The sequence below is a fragment of the Ammodytes marinus genome (assembly GCF_949987685.1).
Source record: "Ammodytes marinus genome assembly, chromosome: 1".
NCBI classification, from domain to species: domain Eukaryota; kingdom Metazoa; phylum Chordata; class Actinopteri; order Uranoscopiformes; family Ammodytidae; genus Ammodytes; species Ammodytes marinus.
Window position 1 is genome coordinate 36,415,928 of NC_137230.1, and position 17,500 is coordinate 36,433,427.

The 17,500-nt window shown below is 38.5% G+C and overlaps 3 protein-coding genes and 1 long non-coding RNA gene across 4 annotated transcripts in view; 1 reads left to right on the forward strand and 3 right to left on the reverse strand.

Moving 5' to 3' along the window:
- LOC307253786 (isocitrate dehydrogenase [NADP], mitochondrial-like) overlaps positions 1 to 3,891 on the reverse strand; it is a 16,277-nt gene extending 12,386 nt beyond the window's left edge. The window contains exons 1-2 of the mRNA XM_080031955.1: positions 3,754 to 3,891; positions 853 to 944 (exon numbers count right to left, since the gene is read on the reverse strand). Of these exons, the coding sequence (XP_079888081.1) occupies positions 853 to 944; positions 3,754 to 3,880 (219 nt within the window). The 5' untranslated portion in view covers positions 3,881 to 3,891. The remainder of the gene's footprint in view (positions 1 to 852; positions 945 to 3,753) is intronic.
- A 2,114-nt stretch (positions 3,892 to 6,005) lies between these two features.
- On the reverse strand, positions 6,006 to 14,883 carry tmed3 (transmembrane p24 trafficking protein 3). The gene is made up of 4 exons (XM_080032113.1): positions 14,688 to 14,883; positions 12,125 to 12,253; positions 10,795 to 10,911; positions 6,006 to 10,214 (listed from the first exon to the last, which is right to left on the reverse strand). Exons 1-4 carry the CDS (start codon positions 14,829 to 14,831, stop codon positions 9,981 to 9,983), a joined length of 624 nt encoding a protein of 207 aa, XP_079888239.1. The 5' UTR covers positions 14,832 to 14,883; the 3' UTR covers positions 6,006 to 9,980.
- The window catches only part of LOC307254011, a 268,838-nt gene continuing 257,343 nt past the window's right edge, over positions 6,006 to 17,500 (reverse strand). Inside the window, exon 2 of the long non-coding RNA XR_013844973.1 lies at positions 6,006 to 6,644. This is a non-coding gene — a long non-coding RNA (uncharacterized lncRNA). The remainder of the gene's footprint in view (positions 6,645 to 17,500) is intronic.
- The window catches only part of LOC307255552 (retinol dehydrogenase 12), a 13,837-nt gene continuing 11,787 nt past the window's right edge, over positions 15,451 to 17,500 (forward strand). The window contains exons 1-2 of the mRNA XM_080034242.1: positions 15,451 to 15,695; positions 17,175 to 17,230. Coding sequence (XP_079890368.1) covers positions 15,620 to 15,695; positions 17,175 to 17,230 — 132 coding nt within the window. The 5' untranslated portion in view covers positions 15,451 to 15,619. The remainder of the gene's footprint in view (positions 15,696 to 17,174; positions 17,231 to 17,500) is intronic.

Below are 17,500 nucleotides of genomic sequence, written 5' to 3' on the forward strand. Positions count from 1 at the left end.
CACACACACACAATGATGGTGTTATTTTATTAAAATGCATAACAAGAACATACTCAGTCAGTCAGTCAGTCAGTCAGTCACTCACACACACACACACACACACACACACACACACACACACACACACACACACACACACACACACACACACACACACACACACACACACACACACACACACACACACACACACACACACACACACACACACACACACACACACACACACACACACACACACACACACACTCACACACACACATACACACACTCACTCACTCACTCACACACACACTCAAATTTCTCATAATTGTAACACATTTTGATTCTGCAAGCAAGCATCCTATAATTTGATCAGAAGTAAAAGCTTCTTAGTAAGTAGTAGATTTGTAAAATGATTAACCGTCCCCTTAGGATTTTGAACGAACATTTCATTTATCGAATGGTTTTCTTATACAGATGTCTGTATAAACAAAAACCCAAAAGGAATACTTCACCCATACGGAACCGGCGTTCTATCATTATAAAATCACTATTATAATGTAATGAATGAGGTTTTTCTTCCCTCAGTCTTCCCTTGGCCCAGCTGTCCTGTTAATCCTAACCCTACATTTACCCATGTGTGATGTCAAACATGGGAAAATGTAGGGTTAGACAGTGAGACCATAAAACACTCTTTCTGCCTTTTCTCAGGCTAGGATGACCCGATTTCTAAATTGTTTGCACATTTATACTACATTAGGATCTCAGAGTTCAAGACACCTTCATATTTCCACCGGAGGAGTACATCTTTAACGATACCCATCCTTAGTTCCATCTCAAAAACTCAGTCGAGCTTTAAAACCCTTTCACCTTTTCTTTGATGAATTCCCAGATGATGCGAGTCATCTCATCTCCGTCCATCTCCACCACGGGCTGGTCCACCTTGATACGCTCGCTCGCATCTGGAGAAAAGAATAATAAAAATAAATACTTTCATAAACTATCTCTTTGGGCGCCCTTAGCTCAGTTGGTAGGGCGTCCCCCCCCCATGGGCCTCGGCCAGCAGCGGACCCGGGTTTGATTCCAGCCCGCGGTCGTTCTCTGCATGTCACTCCCCTCTCTGCCCCATTTCAACTCTGTCTCTACACTATCAATAAAGCATAAAAAAAATATATCTTAAAAAAAAAATCTCTTTATTGTGGTATGTTACCAAACTGTGCACACAGTTAAAGGTGTAGTCAGTGATTCTGGAGAACGCTTGTTGTCAAAATCACTTTTAGTCAAAATCAGTGAATATCTCCTCATAATCCACTACCTGTCTGTACTTTGAGTGCACTTAAAAAAAACATGCCAGTCTGCAGAGCCAAGGCTGTGAATGAACACTGGATTTATTCGTTTTTTTGCAAAAAGTTATTTAGACAACAAGCGTTCTCCAGAATCACTGACTTCACCTTTAAAGCTGGGGTATGTGATTTCTAATTGGTCAAAATTAACATGAGCTGTACACTTTGACCAATCAGAGCGTGGCTTCCGATTCTCTGTTCTTTTTGGCTGTTGGGACTGTCCATTCACTTTGACACGACTTTGTTGGTGTAGAGCGTGTCAGGGAGGGACCATAGGGGAGGGACCAAAGAGAACAAGTGGAGCGGTTGAGGTATTTTGATTCGAATCTCGATCCCAACTGCCATTTTCTCCCCAAATCCTCCACCCCAGCTTTAAGTCAGCCACGTTGCTGCTGGTTATTAGTTATAATCCTACTTTTTCCTTTGCTTAGATTGACTGAAACCGAATATTGAAGAGACTGTATTTGTCACATGTTCATAACAGTATGCATGAGCAGTGAATGTTGGTGTTGCACTGGCACACAGACTATGGAGCTGTGCCACACACTGCTACCTTTGGCCTTATTATATTATCATGACAGCAGCAGCAGTTATTACCTACTTTTCACCATAGATAGTATAATAAACAATGGCGAGAGAAATAAAAGTGTGTGTGTGTGTGTGTGTGTGTGTGTGTGTGTGTGTGTGTGTGTGTGTGTGTGTGTGTGTGTGTAAAAAGCACGCGCACACACACACACACACACACACACACACACTTTTACGCAGAAACATTTACGCACATGTTTTACGCACACTTTTAAGCCGTGAACTTTGCCGAAAAAGTAAATTATAAGTCTCTTATTATAGTTTATTTGTCACATTCTCATACGGTTAAATGTTGTTGTGGTTGAAAGACAGTGTGTAACTGTGCCACACACTGCTTAAACCGCAGACAGACACACACACACACAGGCAGACAGACAGACAGACAGACAGACAGACAGACAGACAGACAGACAGACAGACAGACAGACACACAGACAGACAGACACACAGACACACAGACACACAGACACGAAACCAAGTACCAGCTATGAATGGCTCTTCTGAAAATGTGGGTCAGGTCAACTGGACTATACACACACATGCAGATACACGCAGACACACACACACACACACACACACACACACACACCTTTGGCCTTATATTATGATAGCAGCAGTTATTACCTGTTCAAGTTATTCTCTACTAAACAACATGGACTCACATCACATGCCAAGACAGACTGGCACCAAACTGCTATCGGCTACTTTGATCAGTGTGTGTGTGTGTGTGTGTGTGTGTGTGTGTGTGTGTGCGCGCGCGTGTGTGTGTGTGTGTGTGTGTGTGTGTGTGTGTGTGTGCGTCTGTGTGTATAGATCAATCATTCACAAAGTACTGTCTGCATGCCTTCACATTTTAACATGACAGTTGACAGGGATATTTAATTTTTTTTTTTGCTGTGAACAATCCTGTAATAAATTTGTATTAAATGAGTAGTATGCTTCTAACTACCACTCCTTTTCAGACTTGTTAGGTTTAAAGTTAAATATGGTATTATTATTTACTACCATTTATTATTAATTGATTAATTAATTTATTCGCTAAAAAAGTGTATTTAATGTTGTCTACGAAAGAATAAAGCTCCGGAAAAAATTTAAGAGACCAGTCTGGATTTTTCTTCAATCTTCATCTCTACATTACTTAATGGAAATGCTATATAAATGACAATATTCTTATTGTGAACTTGGTAGAAATATTGTCAGTAGTTTATAGAATAAAACCAAAATGTTCATTCTACTCAAACATATGCCTATAAATAGTAAAACGAGAGACACTGAACATTTGGAGTGGGCTCTTAATTTTTTTCTAGAGCTGCAAGTACGTTTATGTAATTTATAATTTCGAAAGAAAGCCTTTATCTAAGGATCTAGTATGATTCAGAGATGGACAGTTGCCAATTTCCAACGTCATCTGATCTGTAGTCCAACAAACAAACGCCACTAACGAATTTTTTAACCCGCATGCCACCGGGATTATCTACGGACCCATTTTAAATTAGGAGTGAGTGATGTAAAACCAACCCTGCGTTCCAAATCACATACTTTTTCTTTTTACTACACTACATACTAAAGTAGCCTACAGAAGAGTATGAAGGACGAGTGGTTTCTAACGTGTAGCCTATTCTTGTCTAAACTTTAGGCTACTTAAAAAAACATATATGTTGAAATAAAGGACATAAAAATAAAGTGTACGCAGCCACTTTTTACACACACACACACACACACACACACACACACACACACACACACACACACACACACACACATTTTAGGCTATTAACTTCGCTTAAAAAAAAGTCCAAATTACGTCTAAAAATAGTGTTTTAATGGGTGTTTATAGACTTACAGTTCCGTCTCTGGTTGACTGTGTGGAGGCAGCCGGCAGCCGGTGAGAGTACCGCGGGGTTTGGAGCCAGCTTGGCGGCGGCGCAGCTTCGAGACACGGCCGCGAAAGCCTTCAGGTAACCCGCCATGGTTCACACAAGACTGGGCACGATATGAATGAATGACGTGCAGGTAGGGACCGACCGGTGACTGTAATACTTCTTCTTCCTATCTGATATGTTGCAACAGTTGTTATCATTGTGTTGAATTACTGCCATCTCCTGGGGATTAAATAGTTTGTATCTAGTGTCTGTGTGTGTGTGTGTGTGTGTGTGTGTGTGTGTGTGTGTGTGTGTGTGTGTGTGTGTGTGTGTGTGTGTGTGTGTGTGGTTGTGTGTGTGTGTGGCTATGTCACACCATCTAAAGTCTAGTCTTTCAAAACCCAATTATGACACACACACACACACACACACACACACCCCCACACACACACACACACACACACACACACACACACACACACACACACACACACACACACACACACACACACACACACACACACACACACACACACACACACACACACACACACACACACACACACACACACACTGTCTGTATGGCTGCGTGGGGTCGCGCTTTCTCCCACCAGCTCATCGTAGCTCGCCGTGATCGTATAGTGGTTAGTACTCTGCGTTGTGGCCGCAGCAACCCCGGTTCGAATCCGGGTCACGGCATTGCGAGACAATGTCACGGCAGATGGGCTGAATTTTCTAATAGACTTTCTTAATGTATTTAAACTCTAATATTATCTATGTGAAAAGACCTGGCTTTGTCCTGCTAGCCTGTACAACACCACATAATACATACAGGTGATACTCATATTATTAGAATATCATGGAAAATGAATTGGAATTGAGGCAAGAATTCATGCAAAAGGGGCCCAAACCAAGTACTGAGTACATATGCATGATTATACTTTATAGAGGGCCGACATTTCTGTATTTAAAATCCCTTCTTTTATTGATTTCATGTAATATTAAAATTTTCTGAGATTTTGAATTTGGGGTTTTCATAAGCTGTTAGCTATATAAAAATCTAAATTATAACAAATAAAGGCTTGAGATATCTCACTTTGCTTGTAATGAGTCTATATAATATTTTAGTTTCACCTTTTTATGTTGAATTGCTGAAATAAATGAACTTTTGCACGATATTCAAATTTTTCGAGTTTCACCTGTATAAGCTATAATATGTAGGCTAAACCATCTTGAACCAATAGCAATAACATACCAGGCCCTATGTATGTGCATTATAATATATTTATTATCTTCCTCCTATACGTTTACCATGAAGCTTTGCATTTTAACCATTTAAACTCTCATGTTATGTGAGTCCACACGCACACGCACGCACGCACGCACACACACACACACACACACACACACACACACACACACACACACACACACACACACACACACACACACACACACACACACACACACACACACACACACACACACACACACACACACACACACACACACACACACACACACACACACACACACACACACACACACACACACACACACACACACACACACACACACACACACACACACACACACACACACACACGTTGCGTTACTACGATCTCCTGGAGATTAAACATCATGATTTATTTATAGTCTCCGATGCACATTCAATGCAACTTTGGACTCTTTTATCAAGAACTGCAGCAGAATGGCTCCACATTAAAGGTGCAGTGTGTAATATGACATCATCAAGAAAGTTCTACAAAGTTCTAGAATGCAACGCTCCCTGGGTAACCCCAACCCTTTAGAACAATAACAGAAGCTACAGTGGCCTTCAAGGACAAGAACAATTCTAAATTTTAAACAATGCACCTGATGACATTCCAACTATGACACTTTCAAGATGGCGGCACTAGGCCTTGGTCCAAAATATGCAGAAATATGGACATATATAAGACCCTTTCTAAGGGAAAAAATAATAATTCAAAACATTTTTTTCAGCTATTATGCACTAAATTAAATGTACTTATGGATATTATAATTACTTTCTACAAAATCTGCTAGGAAATAAAACCCAAAATTCTGCACACTGCAGGTTTAATAGGCCTTACATTGAGAGGGCAATCCAAACAAAATGTGATTTGAGGTATTCTTCATATATATATATTGTTGTGATGGTGCATGTGTTTGTGAGTGTTGTGGAAAGAAAAAGATCTTCACAAAAAAAAATAACTTTCCACCAATTTTTTTTTAACTGAAATCTGCAAACAGGTTTTCACAGAGAATTGACAGACAACTGGACAAATATGATTGAAAAAAAAAAATCACTTTCTTGATCTAAAACCAAAACCCCAATTACAATCAATTTATAAAGTCCTTTCAAACATATTTTCTTAAAGGCCTACTTCACCGGTTGGAATATGAAGGTGTATTAAACTCTGAGATCCTATGAAGTATAAATGTGCAAAAAAAAAATTGAAATCGGATCATCCTAGCCTGAGAAAAGGCAGAAAGAGTGTTTTATGGTCTCACTGTCTAATCTGTGATGTCACAGAAAGAGAAATGTAGGGTTAGACAGTGAGACCATAAAACACTCTTTCTGCCTTTTCTCAGGCTAGGATGATCCGATTTCAATTTTTTTTGCACATTTATACTACATATGATCTCAGAGTTCAATACACCTTCATATTCCCACTGGTGAAGTAGGCCTTTAAGGAATAAACACAGATACCTAAATCACAAATCACACCCTCATGGAAAATAATCAATCAGTAACAACAGGGCGCGTAAAACACAAATTAAAACAGTAACTTAGAACGAAATGAGGAAAAACAACCTGCGTTCCAAATCACATACTCTTTCCTTTTTACTACACTACATACTAAAGTACAGAAGAGTTTTAGTCTTTTTACTACACTGCATACTAAAGTACAGAAGAGTTTTAGGGCCACAGACAGGAGAGGGAAAAAAAATCAGATAAGGAAGATTGTTTTTCATTATATTGAGTAAAAGATTCACTGCAAAATTCACTTGGAGTTAGTGGGGTCATTTATGTATTTTCAGCATACTACAATTGATGTGCATGTATTGGGACATCCTAAATCTTTTTTCTGGCATACTAAATAGTAGGGAAGTATGGGGATTGGAACGCAGGGATGTTTTTTTTTCAAGGCACTTTAAGGGAGACTAGGCTCTTACAACTCTAATCAACAGATTTCTCGACATAAATTAAAAGGTGATAAAACTATCAAACCAATAGAAACTGACTTTTAAACACAATAGGATAAGATAAGATAGATAATAAGGAATGAATCGGAAAAAAAAAATTGAATATCAATGAAAACTTCAATCAAAAAGCGAAAACTTTCATATATATATATTCTAGAATCATTAAAAAAGTGAAATGAATCTGGAACAAACATACTTTTCACAAGGTTGAGATTTCTGTATTATAAAAATCTTTTTTTTATTGGTTTAAATGTATTTGTTCTAATATTTTGAGATACTGGATTTTTTAAATTCCATGTAGCTGTAAGCCATAATCATCAAAATTTTAAACAAAACAAAAGTCCTGACATATTTCACTTTGTCTAATGAATCTAGAATATATGAAAATTTCCCTTTTTTTAAATGGACTTTTCTATGATATTCGATTTCTTTTTAGATGCAGCTGTATATTGGTTATTGTTTTTTTTTTTTTTCAGAGAGCAACATATTTCCTATTCAATAAGATGTAAATTCATGAACAACAAGGCATAATTTGTAAACCTGCTTTTATGTTGCATTTGTGTAAAAAATAAAAGAATAGAATAAATAATCTGTGTAAAGGCCTTGGCACACCGGGCGCGACGCGAATAAACGCAACGGAAAAGCGAATGTTTTGAAATGTGAATTTTGTCGCGTCTCACTTTAAGAAGCGACGTCCCAGAAAAATCGAACTCAGTTTGAAAAAATAAAAAACGCAAATTTGCGATGCGAAATGACGGCGCTGGTGTGGAAGCTTGTATTGACTCTGTATACGTTTGTTAATTAACGGATTAATCGCACGAATAAAACGCGCCCGGTGTGCAAAGGCCTTAAGGCTGAGAGGTGTGGATGTCATTTTAACCACCACTACAATCGCTGTTTGTTTTCTGTTCAGCATATGCAACACAGACATTCGCAATGATCTGTAAGAATGAAACAGTTAGAACCACCCTGCTTGTGTTGTAAAAGCCCTACTAACGTCCTCCCCCCTACATACTCAACATGTATATACTACATACTAAAAGCCCTACTAACGTCCTCCCCCCTACATACTCAACATGTATATACTCCATACTGTCTACTTAACCATCCATTGTGCATGCGAGGTTCGTCAGACCGTAAAAAAAAACCCCCGTCTGTGTCGTTTGAAAAGACGCAATGCATTGTGGGGCGGTTGAGTAGGAAAAGTAACCAATCGATCCATACACAAAATCTTCCCGGAAGTAAGTATACTCATCCGGGCATTTCTCGCCTACTACAAACTCGCATACACAACCACAACATACTCAAATTGACGTCAAAATGAGTATGAGTAGGACGTTAGTAGGGCTTTTCCAACACAGCCTCAGAATTTCAAGGATACTAGATACTAGATTTTTGGGGTCTAAAACTAAAACTCTAACGTATTAAAAAGGAAAGCTGCCAACATTTGAGCCTACTATTCGTTCATATGTAGGCTAATGAAAATATCTTTAATATGTAGTAATAAAAATCTAATTTTAAGTTCTGCATACTAAGAATTTCAAACGATCACAGTTGAGCCAAATCATTCTCTCTCATACAGATAACAAACAAAACCAAGTCGGTCGAAATTTTGATTCACACATTAAACAGTGTTAAAACTTGAGGTCTGCTGCAACTCTCAGTTCTTTTTAAATCGAGTCTGAAGACTTTTTTGTTTCCATTTTAACCTGTACTGTTTTTATTTTATTTACTTCTTTTAATTCATTTTTAAATGTTTTATAATGTGTTTTATGTGTTTTAATCTTGCCCCTGTTAAGCACTTTGAATGGGCCTTGTGTCTGAATTGTGCTATAGAAATAAACTTGCCTTGCCTTAAAATGGTCTGAAAAATGTTCTGAACAAAAAAGTCGGTATAACTTTTACTTTTGGGGAATTCTTAGTATGTAGAATTCAAAACTTGAAGTCACATTACATATGAATGATAAATTATCTCAACGTATTTTTTATTTTTTTACTATGGAAAAGGGGTAGGATTAAATAAGTGTATACTTCTTCCTGCTCCTTTTCAGGCATATCTCAGAAATACAGATAATTTGTTTTCTTTTTTTGTTTTGTGAAAACATAATTTGTTTATTGTATTTCCATGCTTTTCATTTTGTTTTGTATGTTTGATATGTCTGAAATAAATTGAATCAAATCAAATCAAATCAAGATCATAAGTTGGCTCAAATATAGACAGAAGAGTTTTAGAATTAGCCTTAAAAACTCAAATATCTATTGCTGACAGATTCCTTAAACATTTGACTAATCCTAACTTTTAAATTTTAACAGAGTGGGTGAGCGGGAAGCAAGTAGTAAGCCAACTTCCTTAACTATCCCCCTTAAAGGTTTAGTTAGTGATTCTGGAGAACGCTTGTTGTCAACATCACTTTCTTGTCAAAATCAGTGAATATCTCCTCATGATCCACTACCTGTCTACACTGTGTGTGCGCTGAAAACAAAACTGTTTTTTTAATACACAGCTTAGGCTCTGTAATTTGGGTATGTTAACAAATTGGTCTCACCTTAGCTATAGCAACATGCCCATTTACAGAGCCTAGGCTGTGCGTTACCACTTGATTTATTTTCAGCGCACACACAGTACAGACAGGTAGTGGATCGTGAGGCGATATTCACTGATTTTGACAAAAAAAGCGTTCTCCAGAATCACTGACTCCACCTCTTAAAGGCCTACTTCACCGGTGGGAATATGAAGGTGTATTGAACTCTGAGACTGTGATGTCACAGTAAGAGAAATGTAGGGTTAGATAGTGAGACCATAAAACACTCTTTCTGCCTTTTCTCAGGCTAGGATGAACCAATTAAATTTTTTTTTTTGCACATTTATACTACATAGGATCTCAGAATTCAATACACCTTCATATTCCCACCGGTGAAGTAGGCCTTTAACAGAATTTTTTCACCTATTCAAATTGAAGACATTATTCGAAACCCCCTAAGTAGACGCCGCCACGTTCCCTTTCCTCTCGCTGAAGAAGCTGCGTAGCATCATAACCTGACCGATGCCGATGACGAACAGCAGAACGGTTTCGCCCACGGACCAGTAAGACACTCGCTCGAGGAGGTGTTCGGCTTTGGTGCGATCGTGAGCCTCTCTGAGCCGATACCACGTCTGAGAATCGGCCACGACCTTCAAGATCTCATGGAGGGACACGCAGGAGGATTCCAGCTGGGGAGGGAGAGAGAGGGGAGGGGGGGTTAGATAGGAGTGTAGGACTGAAAAATACACACACACACAGTTACACTCACACGGTTACAGTCACACTTACACACACGGTTTACACTGTTACACCCACTCACTGAGTTGGGAGGGAGAGAGGCTAAGGCAGGTTAGACAGGACTTTAGGACAGAAAAATATACTTACACACACACACACACACGAGCGCGGTTACACGACTCACACACGCAATCACTCACTCACTCACGCTTACACGGTCTCACTCACTCGGTTACACACGCTTACTCACTCACTCACTCACAGGAAGACTCCAGGCAGGTAACACACACACACACACACACACACACACACACACACACACACACACACACACACACACACACACACACACACACACACACACACACACACACACACACACACACACACACACACACACACACACACACACACACACACACACACACACACACACACACACACACACACACGAAGATTGGATCATTGGCCGACCCGCTCTACCACCTGGTCACAGATACCTGAGTGTAATATATAAATATCTGGTCTTACCTGAGTGAGCGCTGTGTTCTGGCTCATGCTCTCCAGAAGGGGTTCCTCGTCTCCATGGCGAAACTCCAGGTAAACAACTTTGTGTGTGAAGGTGGAAAACTCGTTACTGAAGCAAACCTGGCAACCACAGAAACAAAGCACAGAGATATAGTTGAGGACAGAATTATTAGACCTCCTTGTTTTTTTTTTTTAGATATTTTTTTGGCATTTTTATGCTTTATTGATAGTGTAGAGACAGAGTTGAAATGGGGCAGAGAGGGGAGTGACATGCAGAGAACGACCGCGGGCTGGAATCGAACCCGGGTCCGCTGCTGGCCGATGCCCATGGGGGGGGGGGGGACGCCCTACCAACTGAGCTAAGGGCGCCCCAAATAATTTTGTTTCTGTGTGTAAAGTAAAATCATGTAATCATCCAAAATAGGAAACTTTGGAAAAGATGTGTTAAAGCTGCAGTGTGTAGAATTTTGGGTTTTATTTCCTAGCAGATTTTGTAGAAAGTAATTATAATATCCATAAGTACATTTAATTTGGTGCATAATAGCTGAAAAAAAATGTTTAATTATTTTTTTTCCCTTAGAAAGGGTCTCATATATGTCCATATTTCTGCATATTTTGGACCAAGGCCTAGTGCCGCCATCTTGAAAGTGTCATAGTTGGAATGTCATCAGGTACATTGTTTAAAATTTAGAATTGTTCTTGTCCTTGAAAGCCACTGTAGCTTCTGTTATTATTCTAAAGGGGTGGGGTTACCCAGGGAGTGTTGCATTCTAGAACTTTGTAGAACTTTCTTGATGATGTCATATTACACACTGCACCGTTAAAACAATCCCTTGCTCTGATTGACAGCACTTGGGAAATACTTTTAAGAAAACTTTTTTTTTCAAAGAGGGGTTAATAATACCGTAGAAACATATAGAACTCTATCAAATCAAGTCAAACCTTATTGTCAATTATTCTGACACATGTGAGACATACATAATAGTCGAAATTAGGTTTACAGACAGACGGACGGACGGACGGACGGAGGGATAGATGGATAGATAGATAGATAGATAGATAGATAGATAGATAGATAGATAGATAGATAGATAGATAGATAGATAGATAGATAGATAGATAGATAGATAGATAGATAGATAGATAGATAGATAGATAGATAGATAGATAGATAGATAGATAGATAGACAGACAGACAGACAGCAATCTAAACAAACAGATAGACAGACAGACATATAAACAAACAGATAGATAGATAGATAGATAGATAGATAGATAGATAGATAGATAAACAGACAGACAGACAAATAGATAGGTAAACAGACAGACAGACCTGGTAGACTCCTCTCATGGTTGTGGTGTGAGAGAAGCTGTCGTACTGTTTCTTCTGTTCGTTGTACAAAACGTTGCCTTCAGGGTCCGTCACAAAACCATCGACATCGTAGTTCCCTCCCGAGACCACCTTTAAAAAAAAACACACACACACACACACACACACACACACACACACACACACACACACACACACACACACACACACACACACACACACACACACACACACACACACACACACACACACACACACACACACACACACACACACACACACACACACACACACACACACACACACACACACACACACACACACACACACACACACACACACACACACACACACACACACACACACACACACACACACACACACGTATTCAATGACAATACAATTATAATTAAAGAACATTTTTTAAACAATAAAAGCGTATATACTATATAGTCGTTTGAACTACTTTGTAAAAAATGATATTGACAATGTATATTTGATATGAAATTATAACAAAATATAATACAAATCTATTCTGATACTTGTCAATGGGTCAACTAGAGAAGCAATGGTCACATTAAAATACAAATTGTATCCCTTCCATATGTGGCCCAACAACAAATGTTTGTACTTGTGTGACTAACTACTACAGGTAACCAACTACACACAAGAAAATGGCAAACAAGTAATTGAACTACTTTAGATTACAATGCAGATATGGATGTAGTGAGACCACCATCCAGCTACTGTTAAAGGAATACTTCACCCATACGGACACGGCGTTCTATCATTATAAAATCGCTATTATAATATAATGAATGAGGTTTTTCTTCCCTCAGTCTTCCCTCTCCCTTGGCCCAGCTGTCCTGTTAATCCTAACCAGATTTGTACCTGCTCCGCCATTGTAGGTGCATTAACATTCACCCATCTGTCGCTCTGCGCGTGCACCGGCAGTGAGACCATGGAGTGAGATGGGTGTTGGTTTGTAGCGTTCTCTCTTGTGAATGGATATCAATTTCGGGATCCCCGAAAAGTTTATTTGCCGATTACATGCAAAGCAGCTGACTGAGAGATCGGCTTTATGAAACGTGCACATTATGTAAGAGATCACTGTATGAATAAAGAGCGATTTAACACTTATATTAACATAAATAAACCCCTTACTTCACCTTTAACTGGTTTGGTTAAAGGTTTTAAAGGTGCAGTGTGTAATATGACATCATCAAGAAAGTTCTACAAAGTTCTAGAATGCAACGCTCCCTGGGTAACCTCAACCCTTTTGAATAATAACAGAAGCTACAGTGGCCTTCAAGGACAAGAACAATTCTAAATTTTAAACAATGCACCTGATGACATTCCAACTATGACACTTTCAAGATGGCGGCACTAGGCCTTGGTCCAAAATATGCAGAAATATGGACATATATGAGACCCTTTCTTAGGGAAAAAATAATAATTCAAAAAAAAATGTTCAGCTATTATGCACTAAATTAAATGTACTTATGGATATTATAATTACTTTCTACAAAATCTGCTAGGAAATAAAACCCAAAATTCTACACACTGCAGGTTTAAGGCTATAGTATGTACATAAAGCGAAACGTTTTAAGGTTAAAGGAATACTTCACCCATACGGAACCGGCGTTCTATCATTATAAAATAACTATTATAATATAATGAATGAGGTTTTTCTTCCCTCAGTCTTCCCTCAGTCTTCCCTTGGCCCAGCTGTCCTGTTAATCCTAACCCTTACTGTGATGCCACAAGAAGGAAAATGTAGGGTTAGACAGTGAGACCATAAAACACTCTTTCTGCCTTTTCTCAGGCTAGGATGAACCGATTTCTAAAATGTTTGCACATTTATACTACATAGGGTCTCAGAGTTCAATACACCTTCATATTCCCACCGGTGAAGTAGAGCTTTAAATGTAAACTAGGCTACAAGTAGTATCCTAACATGGAGTTGACTGCTACACAACACTGTCAAATGTATCCTCAATACACAGCGCTGCATTTTGATGTTATGCAAGAATAATTCAAAGTATGCAATGTAACGGGAAACCACTCGAATAGGGACATGACTAGAGAAAAACTGTCACTGACACACACTCAGACAGACAGACAGACAGACAGACCTTAAGAAATTACAACTAAAGAAAACCTGTCAGACTCTCTCTCTCTCTCTCTCTCTCTCTCTCTCTCTCTCTCTCTCTCTCTCTCTCTCTCTCTCTCTCTCTAACACACACACACACACACACACCACTTATAAGAAATTACAAATAAGGAAAAACTGTCAGACACTCTCTCTCTCTAACACACACACACACACACACACACACACACACACACACACACACACACACACACACACACACACACACACACACACACACACACACACACACACACACACACACACACACACACACACACACACACACACACACACACACACACACACACACACACACACACACACACACACACACACACACACACACACACACACACACACACACACACACACACACACACACACACACACACACACACACACTTGGCTCACCTGGAAATCTATGTCAAACTTCACGTCTTTTTCCAGCTCCTCGTAGAAACATTGTTTTTCGTTGTCCGGGAGTTCGAACGTGAGTTCAGTCGCAAATACCGAGAACATATGTAGCATAAAACATAATCCCGTACACAGTAGCATAATGCAGGCGGCTGTAGGAATAACACACACACACACACGACACACACCCTCACACACACACACTCAAGGAAGGAGCCGGTAGAATATTATAGGAGGATTTTCATCAGCTCTGTTGCTCTGACGTGGCAAGCGCACAGACGACTTCCGGGGTAGCTTTGTTTATTTTATTTTTTATTTTTTTGTGAGAAATTCGCTAAAAAATTATAAAAACTTGAATTATAGTCAAGAATAATTCCATTTTTAAGAAGGAAATTATTTGTTAAATTAGTGAAAGCTCTTATAATAGGTTTATGACGTTAAATTAACAAAACGACAAATTGAGAGCGTCATATCAAGCACTGCGATCAGCAAGGAGAGTTAGGTGTCAAAATAAAAGCCCAGTGTTTTAAAGTAAGTCGGTTTTATGCTTGTACAAAATAAAATGTATTAATTAATTAACAAATATAACAATAAAAACTATTCAAAAAGACATGGCAATAGGAATTTAGAATGCATATAATACAACAACAGAGGGTCCAAATGTATTAGGAGTGTTAATGTGAAAGTCCCAGATGGCGCACTCACTCGCCGCCCCGCCTTGCATAGGCTACACACACAGTCATCAAAATACGGGAGAGGACTCAACCCCTTTCCCTTGGGCTGGTACCATTTTTGGAATTTTTATCCACTTTCTAAGTTATTTAGACAGTTTTTTATAATCTTTATTGTTTAGGTCTTCTGTACACTGAGGCGTGACGTCATTTAAAGTTTGTTTATAATTAATAATAAATAAAACAGCAGCCGTTAAAATGCAAAACTACGCAGATGCGATGCGGGACTTTATAAGTAACCACGCCACCGGGCTCACAGCTGCTCTGGTTGCAGGTAACTCAGTTTATTTTTATCATAAAGAGTTTTGTGTTGTGAACTTTTCTACTCTTTTTTAAATGTCAATGTCAAGGAAATAAACTGCTTGTTTGTAGGCTACTGTACGTACCTGTATATTGTTAACTGTAGTGTATATGGTTCTCCATCCTGTCAGTCACTGTGGCTGCATAGTGGAGTGTTTTTAGTATTGTAGTACCTTGTTAATTTGTTAACAATAAATAAATATCATTTCATAGGGGGTAATTTCTATCGCTCATTCTCCACTGATGGAATTAATTTTACAACAGCATAAAGAGAGAGAAACAGTAAACACACACACACACACACACACACACACACACGCACACACACACTCCTACACACACACACACACATGCAGACACACACAAACACACTAGCAGCAAACAAAAAAGAAAAATGTAATTAGTGGACATTGCTTGAATAGTTTAATAGGATTATATACGTAAAATTAAAAAAAAACAAGAGAAACACTGAAATTGGCAGTTATAATGTGGATGTGAAACGACCCTGAGTAAGACCTTATCGCGTCCTTCAGAATGTCCCCGCTGTGTTTGTTATTCTGTTGTTTTTAACTGTGTTAATATTATCCCTACTAGGCGCGTTCTGGCCTTGTTATTGTTTGTTTAGTTATGTGGTCTTTGCAAGAATTTTCTTCCACTATCTATCTATCTATCTATCTATCTATCTATCTATCTATCTATCTATCTATCTATCTATCTATCTATCTATCTATCTGTCTATCTGTCTATCTATCTGTCTGTCTGTCTGTCTGTCTGTCTGTCTGTCTGTCTGTCTGTCTGTCTGTCTGTCTGTCTGTCTGTCTGTATATCTATCTATCATTTTGAACTGAACGTGGAAATATATTCAGGGTTAACTTAAAGGTGTAGTCAGTGATTCTGGAGAACGCTTGTTGTCTTTTCGTTTTTCATCAAAATCAGTGAATATCTCCTCATGATCCGCTACCTGTCTGTACTGTGTGTGCTCTGAAAAAAACTCCAGTGTTAATACACAGCCTAGGCTCTGTAAAACGGCAATGTTCCTAACGGAGCCCCCTTTATTTACATTCCCTTTTGTTAACATGCCAGTTTACAGAGCCTAGGCTGTATATTAACACTGGATTTTTTTTCAGTGCACACACAGTACAGACAGGTAGTGGATCATGAGGAGATATTCACTGATTTTGGCAAAAATAGATTTTGACAACAAGCGTTCTCCAGAATCACTGACTGCACCTTTACTATTTCCTTTACCTACCTTCATCTACCTGTTTTGTCTTTTGTGTGTGTGTGTGTGTGTGTGTGTGTGTGTGTGTGTGTGTGTGTGTGTGTGTGTGTGTGTGTGTGTGTGTGTTTGCCTTTCAAGTTGTGTGTTTATGTTGTTATGTTTTTGTTGTGGAAGGTAATAAAAAATCCATAAATTAAGTATTACAAACATATATTTTCTCTCCCCTCCTAGGTGTGGGCATTCTGGCCGTGCGTAGATGGATGGCTGGTCCCTCATGTCACAGTAAGGTCAGACTGGATGCTAGTGCACAACTGCACACTTTCTCGGATTTGCACTGTTTCACCATTTAATTTTATTTAATTTAATTTAATTTAATTTAATTTAATTTAATTTTATTTTATTTTATTTTATTTTATTTTATTTTATTTTATTTTATTTTATTTTATTTTATTTTATTTTATTTTGTTTTGTTTTGTTTTGTTTTGTTTTGTTTTATTTTATTTTATTTTATTTTATTTTATTTTATTTTATTTTATTTTATTTTATTTTATTTTATT